The sequence below is a fragment of the Myxocyprinus asiaticus genome, chromosome 28 (assembly GCF_019703515.2).
Source record: "Myxocyprinus asiaticus isolate MX2 ecotype Aquarium Trade chromosome 28, UBuf_Myxa_2, whole genome shotgun sequence".
In the NCBI taxonomy this organism is placed as follows: domain Eukaryota; kingdom Metazoa; phylum Chordata; class Actinopteri; order Cypriniformes; family Catostomidae; genus Myxocyprinus; species Myxocyprinus asiaticus.
In genome coordinates this window covers 27,394,990-27,420,399 of record NC_059371.1, presented here as the reverse complement: position 1 = coordinate 27,420,399, position 25,410 = coordinate 27,394,990, and the positions used below count along the sequence as shown (strand labels likewise).

Below are 25,410 nucleotides of genomic sequence, written 5' to 3'. Positions count from 1 at the left end.
CAACTAGCTGAGCTTTTGATAGAAATTAGTTTTGCACAATATGCAAATTCTGCAGTTGAAAAAGGGGCTCTTTAAGTGACAGGTTGATATGTGATTAAACGACAATTAGAGCGCTGGAAATAAGCGACGGCGGCGGGTCAAGTGCTGAGCTGCCAAGCTGAAAGGTAGCAGACTATTGAGGAAACAGTCATGTGAGAGGCCAGGAATGGCACCCAAAACAAATTAGCTGTTGAAAGGAAAAAGGTTGGCACAGGTTGTCAGTAAATGTGTAAGAGAGAGAGAAAATAATGTCAGAGGGTGTCATTCATGAAATTTGTCAAGAAAGAATTTTTGTTTAAATCGTTCGTAAAGCCGTTATAACGTAAATTGTCTTTTTTATATTTTCAAAATGTTAGTCAGTATGATCAAAATTTACACCTACTCCCAACCATGTGTAAATCATGGGTAAGACATCAGAATGTGTTGTGTTCTTTCGGACAAACTGCTATGAAAAAATTAACTAATTATTAAATGAGAGAAATTAACCTTAAAAACTAACATAAAAGGGGCCTGGGTTGCTCAGCGGTAAAAAAAAACAAAAAAACGCTGGCTATCACCCCTGGAGTTCGCTAGTTCGAATCCCAGGGCGTGCTGAGTGACTCCAGCCAGGTCTCCTAAGCAAACAAATTGGCCCGGTTGCTAGGGAGGGTAGAGTCACATGGGGTAACCTCCTCGTGGTCGCTATAATGTGGTTAGTTCTCGGTGGGGCGTGTGGTGAGTTGAGCGCGGATGCCGCGGTGGGTGGCGTGAAGCCTCCACACGCACTATGCCTCCGTGGCAACGCGCTCAACAAGCCACGTGATAAGTTGCACGGGTTGATGGTCTCGGACACGGAGGCAACTGGGATTCATCCTCTGCCACCCAGGTTGAGGCGAATCACTACACGACCACGAGGACTTAAAAAAAAGCGCACTGGGAATTGGACATTCCAAATTGGGTGAAAAAGGGAAAAAAAATAACATAATAAGCTTTTATTTTGAAACTTTTCTTTGGTGCTTGCATTTTTTCCCCCCCAAAGTATAGTTTTTTCCCCAATTCTGCTTATCTTATTTCCAGAAGAAGTTCTTGACATGGGGTGAAGTTTCATGGAAAGATGCCGTTTGTGTTTGATTTTCTGAAAAATAAGAATAAATAAATAAATAAAAAAAATAAAATAAAAAAATGGCCAGGTAAATAAAAAATGGCACTTTTTGTCAAAAAGGTTGCCGACCCCTGCCCTAGTCCCTAGATATGGCTCTGGTCCAACCTTCAATGTAAGTCTATAGGATTTTTTTTTCACCTGTTTTGTATGCCTATCGATGATTGCTTAGAAAAGTAATAGCACACCTCTCCTCAACAAGCCACACGATTTGAGGTTTAATTTGTGTCCGTAGCACAGTGCGGGACAAATTTAATTTTAGTGGTTTGTTTAAATCTTTAACACTTAGTATGACCAATAGAACCTCTAAAATTGAAGAATGCGGAGAGGTGAGGACGTAAAAGTACCACATAATACCATTGTGGTGACACAAAGAGGTACTTTTTTGTGTCTGCTTGTGTTCATGTGTATATTCATTTGTCTATTTGAACATATCCAGATACTGTAAGTAGATGCCAAAACACTCTCCTTCTAATAATAGTGCACATTGACTTTTGTCTCTGGCTGATTTGGGCCCTAATTGGCTACGTCCCCCTGTACCATCTCCATCTATACCAGTGCAGGACCCTTCTTTCCTCACGGTGAGACTTAAAACTTTGCTGCAGAAGGATTGCCTTTCTCTCCAAGAAGGATATGAAAGTCCCGTGGCCTATCCTGGCAGCAGATGGCCGTGGCCTCTAATCCCCTTTGATGCTGCGGTGGGCAGTTGCTCCTGAACATCTCCTGCAAAGCCATGAAAACTTGAGCTACTTTTCCTCTAACTGACCCCAATTGTCAAGGAGCTGGCAGCTGTCAGACTTGGTTAGTTGTGCCTTAACTGCGAGACTGAAGGGCACAGGTTTCTCTCACTCCCTCTCTCTCTCTCTCTCTCTCTCTCTCTCTCTCTTTCTCTCTATCTCTCTCTGGCTTCTTGTTTTCTGTGTGTCATTTTTTTGTGCATTCCAAGTATGACAGCATATGCATGTAAGCCATACATTTAAAATGTCGAACTCTTTATCAGGTTCCAATATTGTTGTTGTAGATGGCTTATGTTCCACTAAGAGGCTTAAACTTTATCACAGCTCACCTTAATTATACATTTCAAGCATAATGTTAAACTTGTTGATTTCATTCTTACACTAAATATTATGAATAGTGAAATTGTATACATTTTCAAAAAAGAAAGAAGATATATAGAAGATTAAAATAACTATATAAGTTCTGAAGCAATAATAATAATAATAATAATAATAATAATAATAATATTGAAACAAACAGTCTCATCAATTTGGTAATCATATTCAACCTCCAAAACTCATATATGCAAATATATGCTGTTCCTATAGCTCAACTGGTATTGCATTGCACTAACAATGGTAATGTTGTAGGTTTGTTTCCCAGGAAACACATTAACTGGTAAAATGTACATTATACCTTGCAGGGAAAGTTGCTTTGGTGTCTGCCAAATGCATAAATGTTAATGGCATCGTCTTAAAAATATACGAAATAAAGAAAGATTTATATTTAGATACTTTTAGTAAGTGTTATCACAAGCTTTACCATCAAAGGGTTTGAATGGGAATTTTTAAGTTTGCAGAGCTGTCCATGTGTAAGACATAACTCTTGGTCCTTTGAAGAAAGTGCCTCTTTCAGAAAGTGTCCCATGGTGGCCATGAGTTCACTAATGGAATTTTTAAAGTATTAAAGTAAAGAGTCTTTTGTCTTCCATCTCAACCATTTCCTTTTACAAGGAGACCAGCCATAAGTGAGCACATACACCTCAAGTCTTGGCAATCAACACCACATTAGTTTGTATAGTGATGTATGTCCATGGCTTCACAATTGTAGCACTTACGAATAAACTTGTACTTAATGGATTTGATTACATTAAAATCAATCACCCAAAATGTTGAAGCGCGTTGGCACCATTATCACCTCCAGTTCTTATTAATTCGGCACTGTAAATAGAATCGGGGCTGAACTTTAGCACAACCCTTGTCTTCTCGTCTCCCTTCCAGCCTTTTCTGATTTTAATTAGAGGGAAACCATGAAAAAAGGTGATAAAATGCTTAGTTGTTACATTCGGTTGTGTTCCCATACCTTTTTCAATTGTGCATGTTAGTATGCCTACCAGAAAATGACAGTGTGAATCAGTTCGCCATCTGTGTGCATTTAGAAATGTATTTTTTCCCATAATGGGATTGTTTCAGGCACATTTGCCATAATCATACTTTAGATGTGCTCACATTAGCTTTCACCTATGATAACAGCATATCTTAGGCGTGTTGTGTTTTCACCTGCACCTGATCTTGAACAGATAGGCTTGATGCTGAGTCGTGTGCTGGACTATTTCAAGACTGAAATGCGATTGTTTTAATACCTTAATCCACCTGTCCTTGGCATTCAGGATTTTGAAGAACTCTTCTGGTTATTTCAGTGGCCTCTATTTCATTCTGACCTCCTCGGCTGATCCCTCCTTCTCCTCCATCCTTTGGCGGTCATAGATTTAGCATGTCAAAATAAAAATGTATCAGCCCACTGACCTATTTAAACAATGGCACTTCAAGTGGACCAATCAGAATCTCCTAAATTCACAACCCCAAAACAAATATGTCCTCTTAATTAAGAGTGTCCCTTTTGTGTCCTCCTACACACAAAATCATTATACAGCAGTGATTTGACTACTTGGCAGGAAATGTATCACTCTTGACTGCTTGTTGATCTGTTACGGCCTGGTTGTCAAACGAGAATGGGGGGCACCAGCAATGACGGTTTCCCCGTGCATTGATAGCCCCCTAAGGGACAGTTAACCCTCAAATTTCTCCTGTCTGGCCTGGCTCTCCAGGTGGGCATTGAGAGTGTTTTGGGGGTGGCCAGTCAGAGATAAGAGGCCGGGGGTGATCGTAATGCTTGTTGATGGTCACGGAGATCCGTTATTTGTGACGGACTCTCATTAAGTGCATGCTGGCACATTAGGATGTAGAGGAAGTTCAAGCAGGAGAGAGTGCATTAGACACCCCCCTTCTGTCCTCTCTCTTTTCCTTATCTAATGTACTTTGTGAGGAATTGAAAATAAGGGTCAATAATTATGCATTTTAATTATTAACCTGGGTCCTTCTTAATTGTGCTTTTTAAAGCCTCTGTGCATGGACACAATACTTTATTGCTCTGTTAGTCTGGGCAAGCTTTGACCAGACCTCTTTTGTACAGAACTCCCTCTCTATTTCACTGGACTCTAATGCCTTGTTTTTTTTTTTTTTCTCTCTATATCTCTCTCCCTCTTTCACTATAATGTAGTGCATTCTTGTTCTTGTTCTTGTTTTTTTTTATTTCCTGACCTGGAAGTGTCATAGAAATGAATATAGTAAATATACATTTTTTCCAGTTATGCTCAACTTTAAAATATTTGACTGGCTTGAAATTGCTTGAAATTATTTGTGAGTACAATCTCTATAAAATGATTTTTAACAATTGTAATCAAGTAAAACAATTGGAAAAGTAATGGAAATTCATTGTTCAAAATGTGTGGGAACCCTGTACATTACTGTTACCCTCGTGTGTGTGCTTATTTGTGTGAGTGCGTCACATTCAGGCAACAGATCATTTTAATTAGAAGATGCATTGATTGACATGATGGCTCTGGGCACATTCAAACAAATACTGTGGTCATGGTGACCTCGTTAAAAACAAACATAAAGCATTTTTTAAGAAAAACAAACAAAAAAACCGGGACAGTAATATTTCGAAATACGTACTAAATGATCTTTTTACCCATTTTTACAAACAAAGTAAATAAATAAAAAACATTGTCTGTCTGTCTGTCTGTCTGACTGTCTGTCTGTCTAACAATTATATTTAATATTTATATATTTTTCAATTTAATATGCATAATATTATGTTTATAGTATTATATTTTGTATTTAAATTATATAAGTATATTTTTATATTTATAAAAATTAAGCGTGTGTGCGGTTAGATGTATTTACCTATTGATATATGCTGTTGTTAGCATCAAGTCGAGCAGAAATTGCTTTTTAGCAGGAATGATCAGCCCAGTGTAAACTTATTCCTGCTGCTGGCTGGACTCAGACATTGCCTATTATTCAGTGTGGGAATGTTTGGTTTGAAACACAAGCGTGTTATTGTTGCCACATTGATAAGAGAGCACAGACGAGCCGCTGGGGTGGCAAAAATTAAAAACACTTTCAAAACTACCAGGCTTAACCCACAACCGATAGGAAAAAGAATTCCTATCGGTACCTGTCATTTCCTTAACGTCAAGTGGTTTTAACACAGTGTTTACAGCGTATTAATGTAACATTTAAACACTGGATCAGTGAAGCCTCCATGCTGTGGTGTTCATTTGTCAGGATATAGAGCTGTCAAGTGACTTGTACACCTACAATTGTACAGTACAATGAACTGCACTTTTGTGCCGCCACAGCTCAGATCTACCCCTGTTGTGTGGGAGCTGAAGAGAACGGTGTAATTACTGTCTCTGAATTCATATAGTGATACAAAAAATAGTATTTATCCACTCTCCTGTGCTGCTGTCCGGGCGGAAGGGAGCGAGAGAAATGCGTTTGCCCAATAGACAGTGGGAGTCATGACAAGTACCTTCTTTTCTCCTGCTTAGCTAAAAAAGTACCATGGTACTACCATGTTATTTTGGACTTGTTACAGTGGTTATACCATGTTTTTTTGGAAATACCATGGACATGTACCATTATATTTATGATGAATGTTTATAAGTACCACATGCATACCATATTATATGGGTAGCTGACATGTCCTGCAGTGTGACTCCATATACTCCATCTGAAACAATTTTAAACAATTTATATTGTATATATAATTATTATTACAAACAATTATTATGCACACATCTTTTATGACCTCTTATTAATTTAGAGACTACGTGGAATATTTGTACTTTCATTTGTCACATTGACACAAGACTAATTTAAATGAACTTAAAATCAGAAACAAATTTGATGTTTAAAGAAAAGTCCATTGGCTAATTATGTCAACTACTCATAAATATAATAATAATAATAATACAGTACTATAGTATATATCAAAGTTTAATCTCATACTTTATCATGATACCAACGCAGTCATTTTTGTAAGAGTAGTAAGTTTGTTTGGTAAGAAAGCATTCACTGTAAAAGAAACTTAAATGTACTGTCAATGTCCTTCAACCCGACCACCCCACCTCTCCACACCCCTCCACACACAAATAAACATAAAAAGCTAATTTGTTAGCTACCCAATTTCAGAGGCCCGGGCATGGGATATTGTGTACGATAAGTTATGCTTTGTCAAATATTGACACGTGTCGCAAACATAGAGCCCTTAGCAGAGCATGTATAAAGAGTGCAGGCGGACAGAACTGTCAGCACATGAGGAGGAGAAGAGAAGCTTTGAAATTAGATTAGCTTGCTGCTCAGCGCTTGCACTCCTGTGCCTAATGGCAGATGTGTCTCTACATACGATGCACATATATATACTAAACCTACTGAAGTACACTGCAAAGACACCTCTTAAGACTACAGCAACATGTGTTATCTTCAAAACCCCATGAAATCACTTCTTTCCTGTTTTGACATATTTCCTGTTAAAACAGAATGTTTGGGTGGGATGAATCGGAGGGCTTGTCCCTTTTTTAAATAGCCAATAGGCTTTAGTTACGTCACAGCCATGAACCATGATTTGCTACTTGCTATTGCTAGACAGAGGTAGGATACATTAGGAGGAGGGGCATTCTCATTCTAGAGAGGACAAAATTTGTAATGCAGGATGAGTCATCAATATTTCTGGTCCAATTCCCTTAAGGAAAAAGACCATTTTGATGTATATGTCTGCTGAGTTCGTTTTGTCAAGTTTTAGCAGAACTCTAGCATATATTGGCCTTTAAGCTAAAAGACATGAAGTAAAAGTCATAAAAATCCTATTTCAAGGTATGACATGTTTGAACAACATTGTTGGACATAAGGCAGAAGAAATTAAGGCGCCTAAAAGCTCTTAAAAATAACGGCACACCTGTTATGCACTTTGTACATACAAACGTAATGTAACTGTTTATGACAAAAACTGCGTTATTTGATGGACTAGAATGTCAGGATTACACCCAGGACTGTTTGTAGAGTAGGTGACGGATTGTGTTGGTCCAGTGCCACACACCTGCCTGCGTCTTCTTACACACACACACACACACACACATGCAAACAGTGCCGCCCGTCTGCCACGTGTATGTGTGTACCGCTGTGGTGTGGACTCCTGTCAGGACCTCTTATTATATCCCAACAATCTCTCTCACCTTGGATATGCCCCCCTCCAAACCTGCTCCATCAATCCATCCATCCCTCCCTTTCTCTCTCCCTCGGGGTGGGTGGGAGGGTGGGGTGTCAATGGCAAACTGTCCTGCACGAAAATAAATAATCAACATAAAATTGTGAAACAAAGCGCTGGAGCCCCTCAATACGCAAACACCTCCAATATGCTGATGTTTTTCTTTTGCACATTGTGTTTTCTAAATTGCCTTTGACTGCGCGCATCGGTAATGAAACTTTATGTCCTTGCGGAAAGGACAGCTAGTCCGATTCAGTTAGGCCTGGGACCATCCTCCCGTGCTGGCTTTTGCACGACTTTTTTTTTAATACTTTGGCTTGTGAATAAATGAAGCCCGGGTGTAGGTTTTTTTCCCCCCATATTTGTGTAAATTGCTTTAAAAGCATTTTATCATGTCATAAAAAAGTGCAATTGATCCAGAGTGCCTGGCCCATTGGACAGCTGTGTATTTTGTTAATGGCCACTTTGCTCCAAGCGGCTTATTAAAAAATTTATATATAAATGCTAAAATTGCATAAATTATTTAAACACAAAGTAAGCATTTTTTGTTTTGGTCTGGGGGGCATTGAAGAGGAGATAGAGTTTACTAAAGCATCCCCTGATATCAAGTCATATTCTTGTTCTGATGCATATATATTGCACGTATAAGGTCTGGCGTAGAGATTCGCATACAATACGCGCAAACACGCACTCGCATGCAGAGGCTTTGAAAAAAGTATATATTTTTTGATGACTTTCAGCAACTATGGAATGTAACTCATATCCTGGTTGATTGTACTTTCGAGTTTTATGATGTTTTTCATTGATTTGTTTCCCCGGCGCAGCTGCCGACCTCTATTGAGGGACGAACGTAATCAGCACTGACGCAAATTAGATGGTTATTCGTTTCGAAAATTGACACAAAAACAATAAAAAAGATGAAATGCTCCCAAATCAATAGATATAATGAAATTCAAATAATCCGAGAGATGAGGTCTCCATGGCAACTGATAATGTGGAAAAGAAAACAATTTAATAAAGGACAGACACGCTTTGAAAACAGATTGGGGGGGGGGGTTAGCTATATAGCGGTGAGAGGGGAGCAGATGAGAGGAGGGCAGGAAGGGAGGTGGGGTGGAACAGGAGCGAGAAAGAGAGAAAGATGGAAAAAAGGAGGACGGTTGTTTGTGGCAGCTGAACCGGCAGGTCCGTTGCTTGTTTCCCCCGTGTGAAGGATCTGTGTCTATCCCAAGGACGCCGCAATAATTAGAAAAGCTTTCATGCCAGAAAGTGCAGATTCAGGTTTTAATACACAAAATTATTTCAGGGGCAGTGAATCGTAAAGCCATTTGTTGGTGACCTTCCTGAGGGGCCCCCATGGTATGGGGCAAGATGGAGGCAGTGTGGCAGGGCAAGCTGAGTTATGGCATATTTGTGTTTTTATAGCTGCTGAGGGAATGGAGATGGGAGGAGGGTAGGGGGGCTGTTAGAATGAGGAGGGGGGGGGCCTTGGGACTGGGATGGGGGCAGAGTGTTTGTATTTCTGTAGGCCCAGGGTTGATGATGCTGGAAAGAGAGAGAGAAGAACTAAAGACTTGCAGATCTGGCTGTATTTACAGATCAGTTGTCAGAAAAGCAATTTAGAGAGAATGCGTATGTCCCAGCACAATGACAGCCAGTGTGACTGTTAGAAAGTAAAAGACGACAAGTGTCATGATCTGAGGTCTTCGGTTAAGTAAATGTATTTAAAAGTGATTTTTAATGAACACATGAAGGCAATACTTAACTGTTACTTTTTAAAATAATAGACATTTTAAAGGTGGAGTGTGTCATTTCTGTGCCAAAAGTATCTCCAAAAGGAACTGCAAATCAATACTGACAGTTTTCTAACAGGTTTTAGGAACACTTCCCAATGTCTTCCATTGGTCGGGATATTCCTGCCCCAACCTCATGCCATTGGTTGAGCCAGTGTCAAACTGATTTTATGAAAATTACGTGACTTTGGCAACATTTTTGCTAAATGATATTATGTTGATCCTTACACTTATCTAGTCACTTCCAAAGTTAAATGTCCACTGTGTGGCACTAAAAGCAACTTTATTTTGTAGGTTAATGTTCTGTCAAGATTTATATCAACAAAGCCTACCTCCCTACCCTAAACCTAAACCTAACCCTAACTGATAGTGTCATAAAAGGCAAATGTGAAAAACTGCTGAAGCAAAAGCATAATTTTGTTGTGCTTCTTCGACACTTTCAGCACTTGAGGCAGTTTCGGCAGTTAAGTTACCACACAATTTAATCACACCAGAACAAGCTTGTGAATGTAGTTGGTTATGAAATATAAATATTAAAACGTATCGCTTTACAAGCTATGCTCTGTAGTAAGTGTTTTGATGTTATAAGATAGCACTGTGTGATTAACAGAGCGAAAAGTATGTGTTTTTGAACTGATAATCTGCCCTTTCACTCGTCATTTGTGAAAGTGAATAAAAGTCATTGTAGCGCCTCTAGTGTCCATTTCACCAGTAATGTGCCGCAAAATGTACCACAAACCATGTAAAAATCATTTTGCAAAATGTAAGTATAGTAACGTGATTCTTTTAGACCAGGTTGACCAATGTTGATTTTTCGGGCTGGCTGTAATGTTCAAACAAACAGAGTAATGTTTTGATAGCTTTTGGGGGAATTTAATCTACAAATGGCTTACTTACTGTATAGTTATGTCTTCATCTTTACATTACAGATAATTTTAGCTCTGTGAAAAAAGTACCAGAAACTCATTAAACCTGTTTGTTTGAGGTATTGCTTTTATTTCACTGTTTGTTTAATTTCTCTCAAACACTGTCAATTTGCTTTCATGCTAACACTATTAACATGTCCGGCTACACCAGCCCCTCTTATCCTGTTCAGAGATATAAACAAATTAAGCCTCCTCCAGCTAATACTCTAATATCCTTATGAGCATTACGCTAAATAGAGAACCAAAGTTTGCTTCCATTAACACACAGGACCGGTATTAACCCAGAGGGAAACTGTGTTGCTTAGACATTACTCTTTTATACCTTAAAGGAGTTCTCAGTATAAACTTCTGTCTATACACTTTCTGAAATGTTTTTCCTCAAAGTTCCTTTGGAGAAATAAAATTAGAAACAAATGAGCCAATTGTTGACATGAATTTAAGAGTGTAGAGCTATAAAAATAATGTGTATTGCATAGCATTGATAATTTGATTGTGGGAGAATGTAATGATAAATGTTTGGGTTCATATGGGAATTTGAATGCAGACTTTGCATCTTTGTAAATTTGAGCACAGTTTGAGACATTTTTTTTTTTTAGATATCTCAGCAGGATAATTAGTCAAAAGTCTCTATTTGCTCTCCAATTCTTTCCTATGGAAAGTCCTTTTCTAAATTTAATAACAGTGGACATGTTTCCATATTCAGCAGGTCAATACTTTTTTTGGCTTTGATCAATCAATGCATGAATAAATTGAGAGGCAACACATGCTACTCTTTTTCGCATGGAGGAGGGTACGAGCATCCCTAACACACACATGCATGACCACACACACACACACAAAGCTACACAGCTCATCCTCTCATTTGTGTCCAGGAGCAGATCCCTGCTCTCATTCCACATTATTTCCCCTGTTCCATCGACACACCTCGTATTTAAAGAATGATTGTTTTTTAGCTCACCCTTGCCATAATGTACAGTTTGAGGCTGTCCGGCTCCTGATATTAATTTGAGGCTTCGTCTCAAATTCTTCTGTCTAAGGGACTCATCTCAGATAGTGTGAGAGAGAGAGAGAGAGAGAGAGAGAGAGAGGGGTCTGTCATCAGACTTGACAGAGGGTCCGTGTGGGCAACGGCTCCAGCATTAATACTCCAACGTGAAAAGGGCCCCACAAGTAGGAGCAAAACTTGAAATTCCCCACTGAAGAATAGCCCAAAGCTGACAAATCTGGCAGACTTGTGTCAATTACTCTCTCATTTCTTTCTTTTAATTTATTTATGTTTTTCTTTAATAAATCTGACAAAGTGGAATAGAGGTGGAGAGTTAAAGCTTAATTCCCAAAAGGAGTTGCAAAAATAATGATTGTTCCCAAATGGCATTGTTCAGACAGACAGACAGGGCGGCCCATACGTACACCACTGGTTGAGCCTATGTTGCCATGTCGGGCTGTTAGGGATGCTCAAACAACCATAGCAATGTCAAAAGCACCACAGTGTTTAAAATTTTCAGGGGCATCAACCTATGAATGTCTCACTTATAGTTGTCTCTGTCTACATATTAAGGTATTTAACACCAAATAAATGTACACACTTCAGATTTAAAGGTGATACTGTGGCGCCTGGTTTCAATGGAGTGGCACATTGTTACTGTCAGCTGCAGGCAGTTTCTCTTTCTCTCTCTCTCTCTCTCTCTCTCTCTCTCTCTCTCTCCACTACTCACTTAACGGCCCGAGCTCACAGTGACTTCCAGGAGAGCGGCTGACCAGTCTAGCTTTCCTCTGCTCACTCAGCCTTGTATCGCAGGGTATCGACTTCAAACAAGTGGCCCTTTTTCTTTCTCTTGCCCTCTATCTTTCTGTCTCTCATTCTCTCTCTCCTGGGCCTGTTTTTCCACAGTGACTGTGGGGAGGAGAGGGTGTTGAAGGACCCCTACTGGTAAAGTGGGTAAACACGCGCAGCCCTGACATCTGTGCTGCGAGAGAGAGGGAGAGCGAGGGAGACAGAGAGGGAGAAGGGTAGAGTGAGAGAGGGCGAGTGCAGCCCAGCTGTAAAGGCGCACAGGGAGAGCAGAGAAAAATGCCTTGCTTTGTGGAGAGAATCCCTCCAAAGCAGCAGGGAGAAGTGAGACAGGGAGAGGAGGGCTATCTCCTGCCAGGTAAGACCTGCGCCAGGCGCCACACACACACACACACACACACACACACACACACAGAGAGTCAGAGATGCTGGTGGCTTGAGCATGTTTTGGAGTGGGGTGGGTGTGAGGGTGTAGAATGACAAAGACACTCATTACTTTCACTGTGTGTTTTGGTAAAGTAAAACCTCACTGATGTTATGACTGAGTGGAAATATGAGGTTAAGGAGTGAGTTTTATTTTTGGGCATGCAAGTGATATTGCATGTGTTTGCTAAAAAAAAAACAACCTATGTTTACTTTAAATGATTTAATTTACTTTATTTAGATTGTTTGTACGGTATTATATCCTTTAAAACAAGAATTATGCAATTGTTTCATTAGTTTTACTGGTTTTAGAATTGTAATTTATTAAATTGTTTAATTTATCAACTTATTTACTTTATTTATTTAGATTGTGCAGTATAACATCCTTAAAATATGATTTTTTCTTTAGTCTTACAGCTTTAGACTTTTGCAATAAATAATAATATTAATAATTTTTAATTAATACATTTAAGTTCTTAAATAATTTATTTAGATTGTGTAGTATTACATTATTTTTAAAAAATTATGCATTTTTTATTTAATATTACAGCTTTTAGAGTTTCTCAAAAACGTTATCTATTTTTTACATTATTTGTTTTCTTTATTTATATTGTTTGCTTAGTATTAACCCATTAAAAACAAGAATTATGCGATTTTCTTTAGTTTTATAGTTTTAAGAATTTAAACAAAAAACAAAACAAAATCTTAAATTATATATAAAATTTCACACATTTATTTAGTCTGTTTGCATAGTAGTAAATCCTTAAAAACAACAACACATTTTCTTTAGTTTTCCAGCCATTGTGCCTGCTCCACAGGTGTGACATATTTAATGTTCTTAAATTCTAATTCAAATGTTCTCCTGTAATTTCTGTCTATATTAAATGTGGATTAGTCAGTGTGTACTTTTTCACTCAAATTATTGTTCTTAATTACGTGCAAGACCTCAGCTAGCGATTGCACAGAATTTCTCAGTTACATGACAAGTGGCATTATTTGCCCAGCTAAGCGAGTGACTGCTATTATTGAGTGAGCTCTCACGCGCTTGTTTAGATATAGATGTTCTGAAGCATCTCTGTCAACTGGAAGATTTTCCACACAGCTTCTGTTCTGGAATTCAATTAGATCTTCCCCTTTTTGTTAAATAAATACAGAGTCTTTAAATCTAAACACACATTTGCATGGAGCTCAGTGCTTTGCCAAGCATGCAGTTTGCTGAATTGGGCCCAGTGCAGGCCTGAAAATTAAGGCACACTGAAACGGTAGTTTGTCTCTTTTTCACCCTCTTGTTGATTTGTTTCTATAGCTGATGGAATTGAGCCCTCCGTGAAAGGTGAGGTCACAATTGAATTTGGCTTGCGTTTCCGTTGTGATCTGGCAGTGGTTCTGATGTCCCAGCGGATTTATTTGTTTGTTTGTGCGGTAGCATGTGCGTGTTTCTGTGCATAAACACCAGCACAGGAGATTTTACTGAGCAGATATTTCCCCTCTGTTTTCACGGTGGGAGATTTATGACTGAATTGTTGAGTACATGTTAACAGTAACTGTTGATTTATAGAGATACTTAGAGTAAGTGAGGGTGCACCAACTAAGAGGGAAAGAAAAAGATATAGGCCTTTTAAGTTAATGTAGAAATAGAGCCTTTTTAAGTAATAATTGTGATTACTGGGTGGGGGTAGGGAGAGATGTGCGAGCGTTCAGCCAGAGGAGAGGTATATTTCAAGGCGCTGTCTTCAAATATATCAGATACTAAGGACTGGAATAGCGTGGGTTTTGATAGTTTATATAGACTTTAATTAGAAGTTCTTAGCACTTTTTCAAGGCTTGACATGGTACGAGCCTAATCACCAAAACAAGTATAGCTTTATGCAGGTATTCCCAAGAAACGCATGTAATTTTAAAGGAACCAGCTACTTCATTCATATCTTCTCTTTTCAGAGAATATTCAGTAGCATTCAATGAGATTTAAAGATGCATGCTCCCCTGAATGTGATATTCCTCCATCTCAGCATGTGGACAAAACTTTTCCTTGGAGGAATACTTTTCCTTTTCTTAACTACGTTTTAAGCTGAATGAAATGTTTCCCTAGTTTGCATGCGGATGACTTTATTTCTTAGCAGGGATTTAAACCCACTCAATCCCCCTATAAATACAATCTTTCCCAGCAGCACACTGACCGTAACTCACCTAACTAAACTCATATTGCAGAGAGATCTTTGTTTCAGTTCAATCAGATCCGTCAAGTTGATAGCTGCCTCATTCAGATCTCTTTTCTCACCATCTTTAAGTAGGGAAACCCTCATCAAAGATGTTTTTTTCCTCAAGCATGCTTAGTTAGAGTTCTGCCAGTCTGAATGAGAATGGAATTGTGTGTTATTTGAGCATTGCTCTAATGCTGGTGTCACCTGTTGATGTCCAGATTCTCTGTTCCTTTAAAGGACCTGAAAAAGACCCTTTTTGGCATTTACTGTATTTACAAGGATAGACATACATACAGATCGACCTAAAGATATACAGTGGCCCAAAAAGTATTTGAACCCCTTTATACACTTAAGTCACACTTAAAAATGAATGACTTACATTGCATTAAATAACATTTCAAACCAAGTAGCTTTTGCATTTTTTTTAATTATTTTTTTATTTTTTAGAAATAACTTTTTTCAGCCATTTTTGCAATGACTTTTAAACAACTGGTGTCAAGGTGATGTATGAAATAAGTTCCCTTGAAAGGTGTTTGTGCTGTCCCATAAGGCCTGCACCCCTGAGTCTTCTCTTTACTGTTGTACATGAAACTGGTGTTGAATGGGTAGAATTCAATGAAACTGTCAGCTGAGGACATGTGAGTTGTCTATTTCTCAAACTAGAGACTCTGATGTACTTATCCTCTTGTTTAGTTGTACATCTGGCCTTCCACATCTCATTGGACATAAAATGTCCTTGTTAAAGCCAGTTGTCCTTTGTCTTTGAAGACTGTAGTGTACACCTTTGTATGAAATCTTCAGTTTTTTGGCAATTTCAAGCATTGTATAACCTTCATTCCTCAAAACAATGATTGACGATGAGTTTCTAGAGAAAGCCGTTTCTTTTTTGCCATTTTTGATCTAATATTGATCTTAAGACATGCCAGTCTATTGCATACTGTGGCAACTTAAAAACAAACACAAACACAATGTTAATCTTCATTTAATGAACCAAATAGCTTTCAACTGTGTTTGATGTAATGGCAAGTGATTTTCTAGTACCAAATTAGCAATTTAGCATGATTACTCACGGATAAGGAATGATGGCTGCTGGAAATGGGGTCTGTCTAGATTTGATCAAAAATGGCTTTTTTCAAATAGTGATGGTGCTGTTTTTACATCAGTAATGTCCTGACTATACTTTGTGATCAGTTGAATGCCACTTTGGTGAATTAAAATACCAATTTCCTTCTGAAATCTGTAAATTATTCCAAACTTTTGGCTGCCAGTGTATGTATATATCAGTCTCTCCTGCAGGAAAGCACCTCCACAACATGATCCTGCCACCCACATGCTTCACGGTTGGGATTGTGTTCTTCGGCTAGCAAGACTCACCCTTTTTCCTCCAAACATAATGATGGTCTTTGTGGCCAAACAGTTCAATTTTTGTTTAATTAGACCAGAGGACATTTCTCCAAAAAGTAAGATCTTTTTGCACTTGCAAACTGTAGTCTGACTTTTTTATGGCAGTTTTGGAGCAGTGGCTTCTTCCTTGCTAAGCAGCCTTTCAGGTTTTGTCGAGATAGGACTCGTTTTTACTGTGGATATAGATATTTGTTTACCTGTTTCCTTCAGCATCTTCACAAAGTCCTTTGCTGTTGTTCTGGGATTTATTTGCACTTTTCGCACCAAATTACATTCATCTCTGAGAGACGGAATGCGTCTACTTCCTGAGCGGTATGATGGCTCCGTGGTCCCATGGTGTTTATACTTGCAAACTATTGTTTGTACAGATGAACTTGGTACCTTCAGGCATTTGGAAATTGCTACCAAGAATGAACCAGACTTGTGGAGGTCCACAATTTTTTTTTTCTGAGGTCTTGGCTGATTTCTTTAGATTTTCCCATGATGTCAAGCAAAGAGGCACAGAGTTTGAAAGTAGGCCTTAAAATACATCCACAGGTACACCTTCAATTCAGTGCAACTCAGAAGCTGACTGGCTTATTGCCTAAAGGCTTGACATCATTTTATGGAATTTTCCAAGCTGCTTAAAGGCACAGTTAACTTAGCGTATGTAAATTTATGACCCACTGGAATTGTGATATACAATTAATGTCATACACTTTGTATGACGTTAATTGATAAATGATCAGTATATACAGTACTGTGAAAAAGTTTAAGGCTCTTGTGAAAAATGTTACATAGTGAGGATGCCATCAAAAATAATGACAGAAATAGTTTTCATTTATCAATTAACATCATACAAAGTCCAGTAAACATAAAAAAAAAAGCTAAATCAATATTCGGTGTGACCACCTTTGCCTTTAAAACAGCACCAATTCTCCTAGGTACACCTGGACACAATTGTTCTTGGTTGTTTGCAGATAGGATGTTCCAAGCTTCTTGGAGAATTTGCAACAGTTCTTCTGTCTATATATTCTCAATTGCTTTTGTCTCTTTATGTAATCTCAGACTGACACGATGTTCAGTGGGGGGCTTTGTGGGGGCCATGACATCTGTTGCAGGGCTCCCTGTTCTTCTATTCTAATCTTTTCTATTTGCAAAAGTAATGTTTGGGAGTCTAACATTTATATTTCCTATTGACGCACTAAAGCTGAAGATATAAATAACCATCTTAAGACAAATGCTTTTGTGAAACATCTTATGTGCCTAAGATTTTGGAACGGTACTGTATGTATATATATATATACACACTGGCGGCCAAAAGTTTGGAATAATGTACAGATTTTCTGTTTCGGAAGGAAATTGGTACTTTAATTCACCAAAGTGGCATTCAACTGATCACAAAGTATAGTCAGGACATTACTGATGTAAAAAACAGCAACATCACTATTTGAAAAGTAATTTTTGATCAAATCTAGACAGGCCCTATTTCCTGCAGCCATCACTCCAACACCTTATCCTTGAGTAATCATGCTAAATTGCTAATTTGGTACTAGAAAATCACTTGCCATTATATCAAACACAGTTTAAAGCTATTTGGTTCATTAACTGAAGCTTAACATTTGTTTGTTTTTGAGTTGCCACAGTATGCAATAGACTGGTATGTCTTAAGGTCAATATTAGGTCAAAAATTGCAAAAAAAGAAATGGCTTCAAATCATTGATTTGAGGAATGAAGGCTATACAATGCTTGAAATTGACAAAAACTGAAGATTTCGTACAAAGGTGTATACTACAGTCTTCAAAGACAAAGGACAACTGGCTCTAACAAGGACAGAAAGAGATGTGGAAGGCCAGATGGCAGACAGACTAAACAAGAGGATAAGAACATCAGAGTCTCTAGTTTCAGAAATAGTCGCCTCACATGTCCTCAGCTGACAGTTTCATTGAATTCTACCCGCTCAACACCAGTTTCATGTACAACAGTAAAGAGAAGACTCAGGGGTGCAGGCCTTATGGGAAGAATTGCAAAGAAAAAGCCACTTTTGAAACAGAAAAACCAAAAGAAAAGGTTAGAGTGGGCAAAGAAACACAGACATTGGACAACAGATAATTGGAAAAGAGTGTTATGGATCTTAATCCCATTGAGCTTTTGTGGGATCAGCTAGACTGTAAGAAGTGCCCGACAAGACAGCTACATCTATGGCAAGTGCTACAGGAGTATCTGGACAAACTGACAGCTAGAATGCCAAGGATCTGCAAAGCTTTCATTGCTGCACATGGAGGATTTTTTGATGAAAACTCTTTTAGTATTTTAAGAAGTTCTGAACATTTTTTTCTAATTGTAATTGTAATTTTTCACATTATTAATGTCCTGACTATACACTGTGATCAGTTGAATGCCACTTTGGTGAATAAAAGTACCAATTTCTTTCCATAAGAGCAAAATATGTACATTATTCCAAACTTTTGGCCGCCAGTGTGTGTGTGTGTATATATATATATATATATATATATATATATATATATATATATATATATATATACACACACACACACACACACACACACACACACACACACACACACCCATAGATTTATAGATATCTAGTTATATAATTCAAAGTCTTTATTTTAAAGTGTGACTTAAGTGTCTAAATACTTTTTTAGGCCACTGTATAGCTGACAACTTCACTTTATACCTACAGAAACGCCTTGGACCCTGTGATATTATAGAGGGTCTAAAAGTTTCAACATCATAGTGACAGTAGAGCGCTTAGAAGCAGAAGATCTGAAAGCTTGTGAAATTAATGGGATTTGTGTTGGAGAGGTTGGTGTATGGAGCTGGGTGGGATAAATGTGTGATTGCGGAGTGCGATCTGATCTCAGTTCTGGGGTGGAGGAGACAGAATCTCTCTCAGGGCCCTTGTTCGGCTGTGATCCGCCTGCTGCTACCTTCTGTTCTCTACCGTTGGTCCCAGCGGCTTCTCACAACTGACATGCACAACTCCTCGTTGGGCGTGAAGCCCTCTGATGTCTCACCCTCCCCTCCATACCATCTTCTTCTGGTGCTTTGTATTTTGTTGTATCTTTGGAAAAGCCCAGTGCTGAGCAAGATTAGTCGGTGGTAGTTCCCTCTCTCTCCTTCTCTCTTGTTCCCTCCGTCCTTTCAGTTCTCTGTTTGATCTCGCTATCATCTCCTTTCTCGTCTCCTGTCTGATCGGCACCTGAGAGCCAACACTTTAAGAGGATGCCGTTTGAAAAAATGGGTAACGGCAAGCCATCGACTCCGATAAACAAGATGAAAACAAAAGCCAACAGAAATGGTCTGATAAAAGGCCATCAGTGGAGGGGCTCGTTTCATACCCACCTCTTACAGCATCCATCCATACACATTATTTCTGTTGGAAAACCTACTTTGCTACCTACTGCCGATAAAGTCAGCTGCCTTCTGAGGCAGCATCGTAACCTACATTGAACCTCATTAGTAGGCAGTTCTGAAAGCTCATCATATGCAATTGCACACCTCATAAATAGCTTTCCTCACATAGAGGCTTGACTAGAAATTGTGTTTGACATTAGCTAATGTCTTAGCTTGCTTAGCTAATTCCACTATACTTTAAACTATAATAGACATAAATATTGGGTAAAATAATCCTTCTCACTTTTTTTTTAATGAAAGTATACAACTATAGTTACAGTAGTAGTTAAGGATTATTCCACACAGTGGCAAGACAGCTGAAGGCCTCCACATGCCCAGTGTTAATATTAGTTTGGTTGAAGAGAGTCCATAAGCTGATCAGTGGGGAGAGCAGCTCGGTTCGCCTCAGGTCGTGCCAGGCCCTGTGTTTGGCTCTCACTCAGAGGATTGATGTCTGGGAGTCAGTGGGGGCTCCACTGTACCTTTATTACTCATCAGCTGGGTACCAAACTAATTTGATAAAGCGGCACTTAATACACTAAACACACACACACACACACACACACACACACACACACTGTAAAAGTGGCTGGCATGCCATCAAGTATGTCATGCTGCCCAGCAAAAGGGCGGCACGTCATTTAAAGTCAACATGAAATGCCAATCGTAACCCATTCTGCTTCTGTAATGTGATGAATTACTGCTATCTATCTATCTATCTATCTATCTATCTATCTATCTATCTATCTATCTATCTGTCTGTCTGTCTATTTATCTATCTCTCTATCTGTAAATGTATATATACAGTACTGTGCAAAAGTTTTAGGCACTTAAGATGTTTCACAAAAGCATTTGTCTTAAGGTGGTTATTTATATCTTCAGCTTTAGTGTGTCAATAGGAAAAATAAATTTTAGACTCCCATACATTACTTTTGCAAATAGAAAAGATTAGAATAGAAAAACAGTGCGCTCTGCAAGAGATGGCATTGCCCCCACAGAGCCCCCCACTGAACATCGAGTCAGTCTGGGATTACATGAAGAGACAGAAGCAATTGAGACAGCCTAAACATATAGAAGAACTGTGGTGAATTCTCCAAGAAGCTTGGAACATCCTATCTGCCAACAACCAAGAAAAACCGTGTCCAGGTGTACTTAGGAGAATTGGTGCTGTTTTGAAGGCAAAGGTGGTCACACCAAATATTGATTTAGCCTTTTTATGTTTACTGGACTTTGTATGACATTAAGTGATAAATGAAAACTATTTATGGCATTATTTTTGAAGACATCCTCACTATGCAATATTTTTCACAAGTGCCTAAAACTTATGCACAGTACTGTATAAATACAGGAAGTCCCTATATGAGCTGGAATCAAACTCACATTGCCAGCATGAACACCACAGTTCAACATGCACTAACCACTAAGCCATGGTTCTGACATATAAAATGTCTATTTCTGTGACAAAATTATTGGCATAAAGATTGTTGTAGTGAGATAAATATGTTGGGTATTGTAATAGAGAGAATACAGAGAGGAAAAGAGAGAGGTAGAAAGAGGAATCGGTAGGTTTGGTAATTACTAACTGTGTGCCCAGGCAGCGGAGGACAGTGTGTGAGCATGTGTGTAGGCCCTGGTGCTCTGATAATGAAGGGTTACTGTTGCAGATCTGACAGTGTTAATCTCCCCATCGTCCTAGCCTGGTATTTACCCTGCTGGGGAGAGAGTGGCAAGCCCACCTGACAACACAGTTTACCCACAGCCAGACACCTCAGCTCACACACACCTCGCATACACACTACACCGTGACCAGTTTTTAGTACCCATCCTTATCTCAGAGACAAACCACAACATGGACTTAAAAATGAAAATTATGTCATTGCAAGGCCGTAACCATGTCTTGAACATTGTGGGGGACCAAACCATTTTGGGGGTGGGGGGTCACGGGTTTTGAGGTCACAAATATAATGGTCCTCTTTGGTTCTTTAATATAGTAAAGGCTTAAAATGCGATAATTGTATAATGTTTGGTTTTAAAAGATACAGGTATTTTTAAGTATTCACACAGTACAAGACATACACTGGGTCTGCATTGCTAGCAATTTGCCTGTTTCAGTCATCTTATCTTTCTTTTTTGTGCTGTCTCAAAGAAAAGATGCATATAATTTTAATTTCTTTTAATTATTGATGTGTCTGTAAAATGACATGACTGTGTCAGCTGGCCATCAAAAAGAAAATACACAAAATGATATACTGCCCTCAAGTTGTCCCTCGTGGTTTTCAGTACAATCTTTATACACAATATTTTCTTCAAGATCCTAACACTGCACTCTTCCATATAAAAACAGTTCATATTGACCACTGCTGTCAAGGTCCAAAGAGGAAAAAAAAAATCATTATAAAAATAGAATATAAGTAGTCCATACAACACAAAGCTGTTGTAAGGCCCCAGAAAGCTTGGAATATAGTGCGCTTTTCATATGGACTACTGTTATGATGTCTTTATACTGAACATTTAATAGTGCTTTATAGTATTTGTCCTTTTTGAAGCTTGACAGCTCCTGCTCACTTTAAACTGTTATTGTATGGAATAGAGTTGCTTAAAATATCTATTTTTATGTTCCAAGAAAAAACCTAGCATATTGGTATTGAACAACATAAGGGTGAGTAAATGAGTGAGTAGAAGTCTTATTTTTAGGTGAACTACTCCTTTAACTGGTGGCTCTTTTTTGAGCACAAACCTGACAAATCATACTCAAAATAAAATGTTCTCTTTTAAAAGAAGACTGTACATGACATTTTAAATTCAAAACGGCGAACTTTGCCAAATGGCGAATACTTGGCACCCTTGGAAATTAATTTCAATCATAAAACAGTGGGCAAACATGTTTAGTTAGATACTTACATCTCACGACACAAACATTCTTAACCTGAACTGCTTGCTGATGCGTGGCGCTGGAATAATCCACGAGATTCCCGCTTAGCTTTTTAAACTTGAGTCCCACCTTCATCGATTTGATTGGCTCATATGACATTGACGAGCGGTGTTAGACTACTGACTGCATTCAAAATTAAACTTTTTTAAAACCATTATGTTATTTCTGCAACAACTTAATTACAATTAAACAGCAGTGCATAATGATCTGCAGCAGAACAGCAACAAGGATATCAATTATTGGGGGGGACAATCTGGCCATATCTGATTATTGGGGGGGACTTGTCCCCCTCAAAGTATATTGTGGTTACGGCCCTGTGTCATTGTTTACTCACCCTGATGTCTAAATATCTAAATATCTCCATTTGTTTTCCACTCAAAAGAGTAAGACATATGGGTTTTAAAATGACATCAGGTTGAATATTTTTTTTGGGTGAACTGCAGTATTTCTTTAAATCTTTCTCTTTCATCTTTTCTTTCTCCATTTGAAGTTTATGAAGAACTGTTTAAGCATTACAGAGGTGCAGACTGAGGAATATGAATATGCATCGCACCATATGGCTCCACTTGCTCTGGGACTAGATGTGTCCAGAAGGTAGAACCACATTAATGTATTATTCTCCCCTCAAATGATCTCATATTGCATGTGTGTGCATGGGCCAATGATGTGGCCCCATAGTTTGCCATTGTGGATGAGTGAAAATCAGATAATGGCAGCCATGATTGTGGTTTTATTGGAGTTCAAATGCAAAAACACTGACACAAGTGTGATATTTTTGACACGTTAAGATGCGCACAGGAAGTAACCTTCTCCAAAGCCTTCATTATTAGATGCATGAAAGACCTGAATATTTATAAAATATGCTTTAATAATTGATAACAGCAATCTGTTACGGTAATTAATCAGATTTGCACTTCAACAGAGTATACATTTTCACTTTAAAATAATAATAAGTGGAATGCTAATGCAGGTAAGATGCAAAATTGCGACCTGTGCGTGGCTGAAGCTCGAAATGCATTTGTGCCATTTTTAGTGTGTTTGAAAAACAATGGCATGTTAATTATGTTGCCCTCGCTGCTCGTTTGGAGACTGTTATCAATGTCTGTGATCATTTGTGCACGCTCATTTTGTTGTGCAGTGAGCTGTTGTGCTGTTTACTTGTGTAGCTTCCGTATGAGGGTACATCACATCAAAAAAATCAGGAAACCAGGCTGTTTTAGTGTAGAATATACAAGAAGCTGATGTGGTTTTATCAAAAGCATATTCTTTGTTTGAGTCAGTGTGCAATACTTCCTTTTGTGTACTTCAACCAAAATAGCACACACACACACACACGCATACACAAACTCACCTTTAGTAGAGCTGCTTTCTACTGTCTCATGATGATTTAAAAAAGAGCAGACACAGTTTTTTGTTTTTTTTCTGAAAGACTATCTGGTTTGTGTCTTTTAACATAGTTCGGAAATGTTTGCAGGTTTTGCAAAAAGTGGTAAATGCATCTTTGCGAATCACTTTTATATTTGTAGGTATATAAAGGTAAGGCATGCAAGAAAGCATCAACATGCAATAAATATCATACATTGGTATTTATTATAATATCATACACCATTTATATTTGCTCACAAATCTAATTTTAAGCATTTAAGAATAAGCTTTTACATTAAAACTTTTTTAAGATCATGAGATTCATAAATTCCATCAAGTGTACCAGCAGTTACAAATGCATAAATAATGTTATGAGATTAATGTTTTAAATATACTTTCATGAATAAAGAAATATGACGAATGAAAATATGAAGTTACTTTAAAATATGAAACTACATTATGTAATATATGCTCTATCATAACAACAACGAAGTTTAAGGGTGCTTTCACACTGGCAGTTTAGTTCGAAACAGAGCAAGGTTCACTTAAAAAAGGCACCGCAGTACCAAACCCAAGTGGAATGTAGCACGATTCGCATGAATGTGAAAGCAACTCCGACTCGGGTGCGTACTCGTTCAGGAAGTAAAGTAATCTGCGCATGCGTTTTAGCCGATGACGACATCTATCTATCTATCTATCCACCTTATAAATACTATATATAAATACTATTATAGGTTATAAATATAGGTTATAATAGATGACAGTGGCGATAACTTCATCTTGGACACGAGCGTAAGCGTGAAGTGTAAACAAAGATGCAAATTAATTCCTTGCAATCAGCTGTCTCTTCAAAAAACGCCGTTTGCGAGCAGCAGCAAGCCGCCTTCCCCTGGGCATCTGATGAGTTACACCATGAAGCGCACATATATGCAGTTGTCGTTCACTCTGCTGTGCATAATGGCACCAAAATAACAAAAAAACAAAAAAAAAAGTATGAGGAGTCGCATTGTGTTCACAATGCGTGTTTGTGATGACGTAAGATGAACGCAAATGGACCGGGGTTCGATAGAATAAAGTGAGTGTGAAACCAGACCAACGCTGCGGGAGGCACCAGGAACAATCGCACTCTGAATCGGACCGAAGCAAACGTGCTGAGTGTGAAAGCCCCCTTAGGCTACTCTGATGCTGCATTTCATTTACACAGAACCAAAGCAGCATCAGAACTGCCTTTGAGACTAAGTGCTGAGGTGGGTCAGAGCAGGCATAATTTAGTCTGGCTTTTGCGTCTTTAGATAAAGCCCAGATTATGACTTCAGCTTGCTTTTAAAAATTATTGTTGTAGAACGGCAATTGGAGGACTCCAAGAATCTTTAGGCAGGTACCTGAACCTGAAGAAGTTAAGGGGGCACCTGCAAATTGTTCCTGTGTACATAAAATGTAGAAAAAAATACAGAGTCTGTGAAGCAGAGCAAATGTTTTAATGGTGACCGGGGATCGAAGCTGTCAACTAGGCTTCCTTTCTGGAAATGTAGTTTTTTGACTTAACGTCACCTCCTTTTCTCGTTCGAAGGAGATGTGCACCGGTGTGCGATAAAACGTAAGCAGAATCCAAGGAAATTGCTTCAAAAACATTGAATGTGTCTGAGCTCCAGTGTCTGAAAAAACATT

At 38.5% G+C, this 25,410-nt stretch overlaps 1 protein-coding gene across 2 annotated transcripts in view; it reads left to right on the top strand.

Annotated features, from left to right (window-relative positions):
- LOC127419155 (zinc finger protein castor homolog 1-like) overlaps positions 1-25,410 on the top strand; it is a 163,819-nt gene that overhangs the window by 74,753 nt on the left and 63,656 nt on the right. The window contains exon 3 of one of the 2 annotated variants that reach the window (XM_051660326.1): positions 22,868-22,971. In XM_051660326.1, the coding sequence (XP_051516286.1) occupies positions 22,959-22,971 (13 nt within the window). In that variant the 5' untranslated portion in view covers positions 22,868-22,958. Of the gene's footprint in view, positions 1-12,241; positions 12,377-22,867; positions 22,972-25,410 lie in introns of those variants that run through there. The other variant, XM_051660325.1, reaches the window with a different exon arrangement.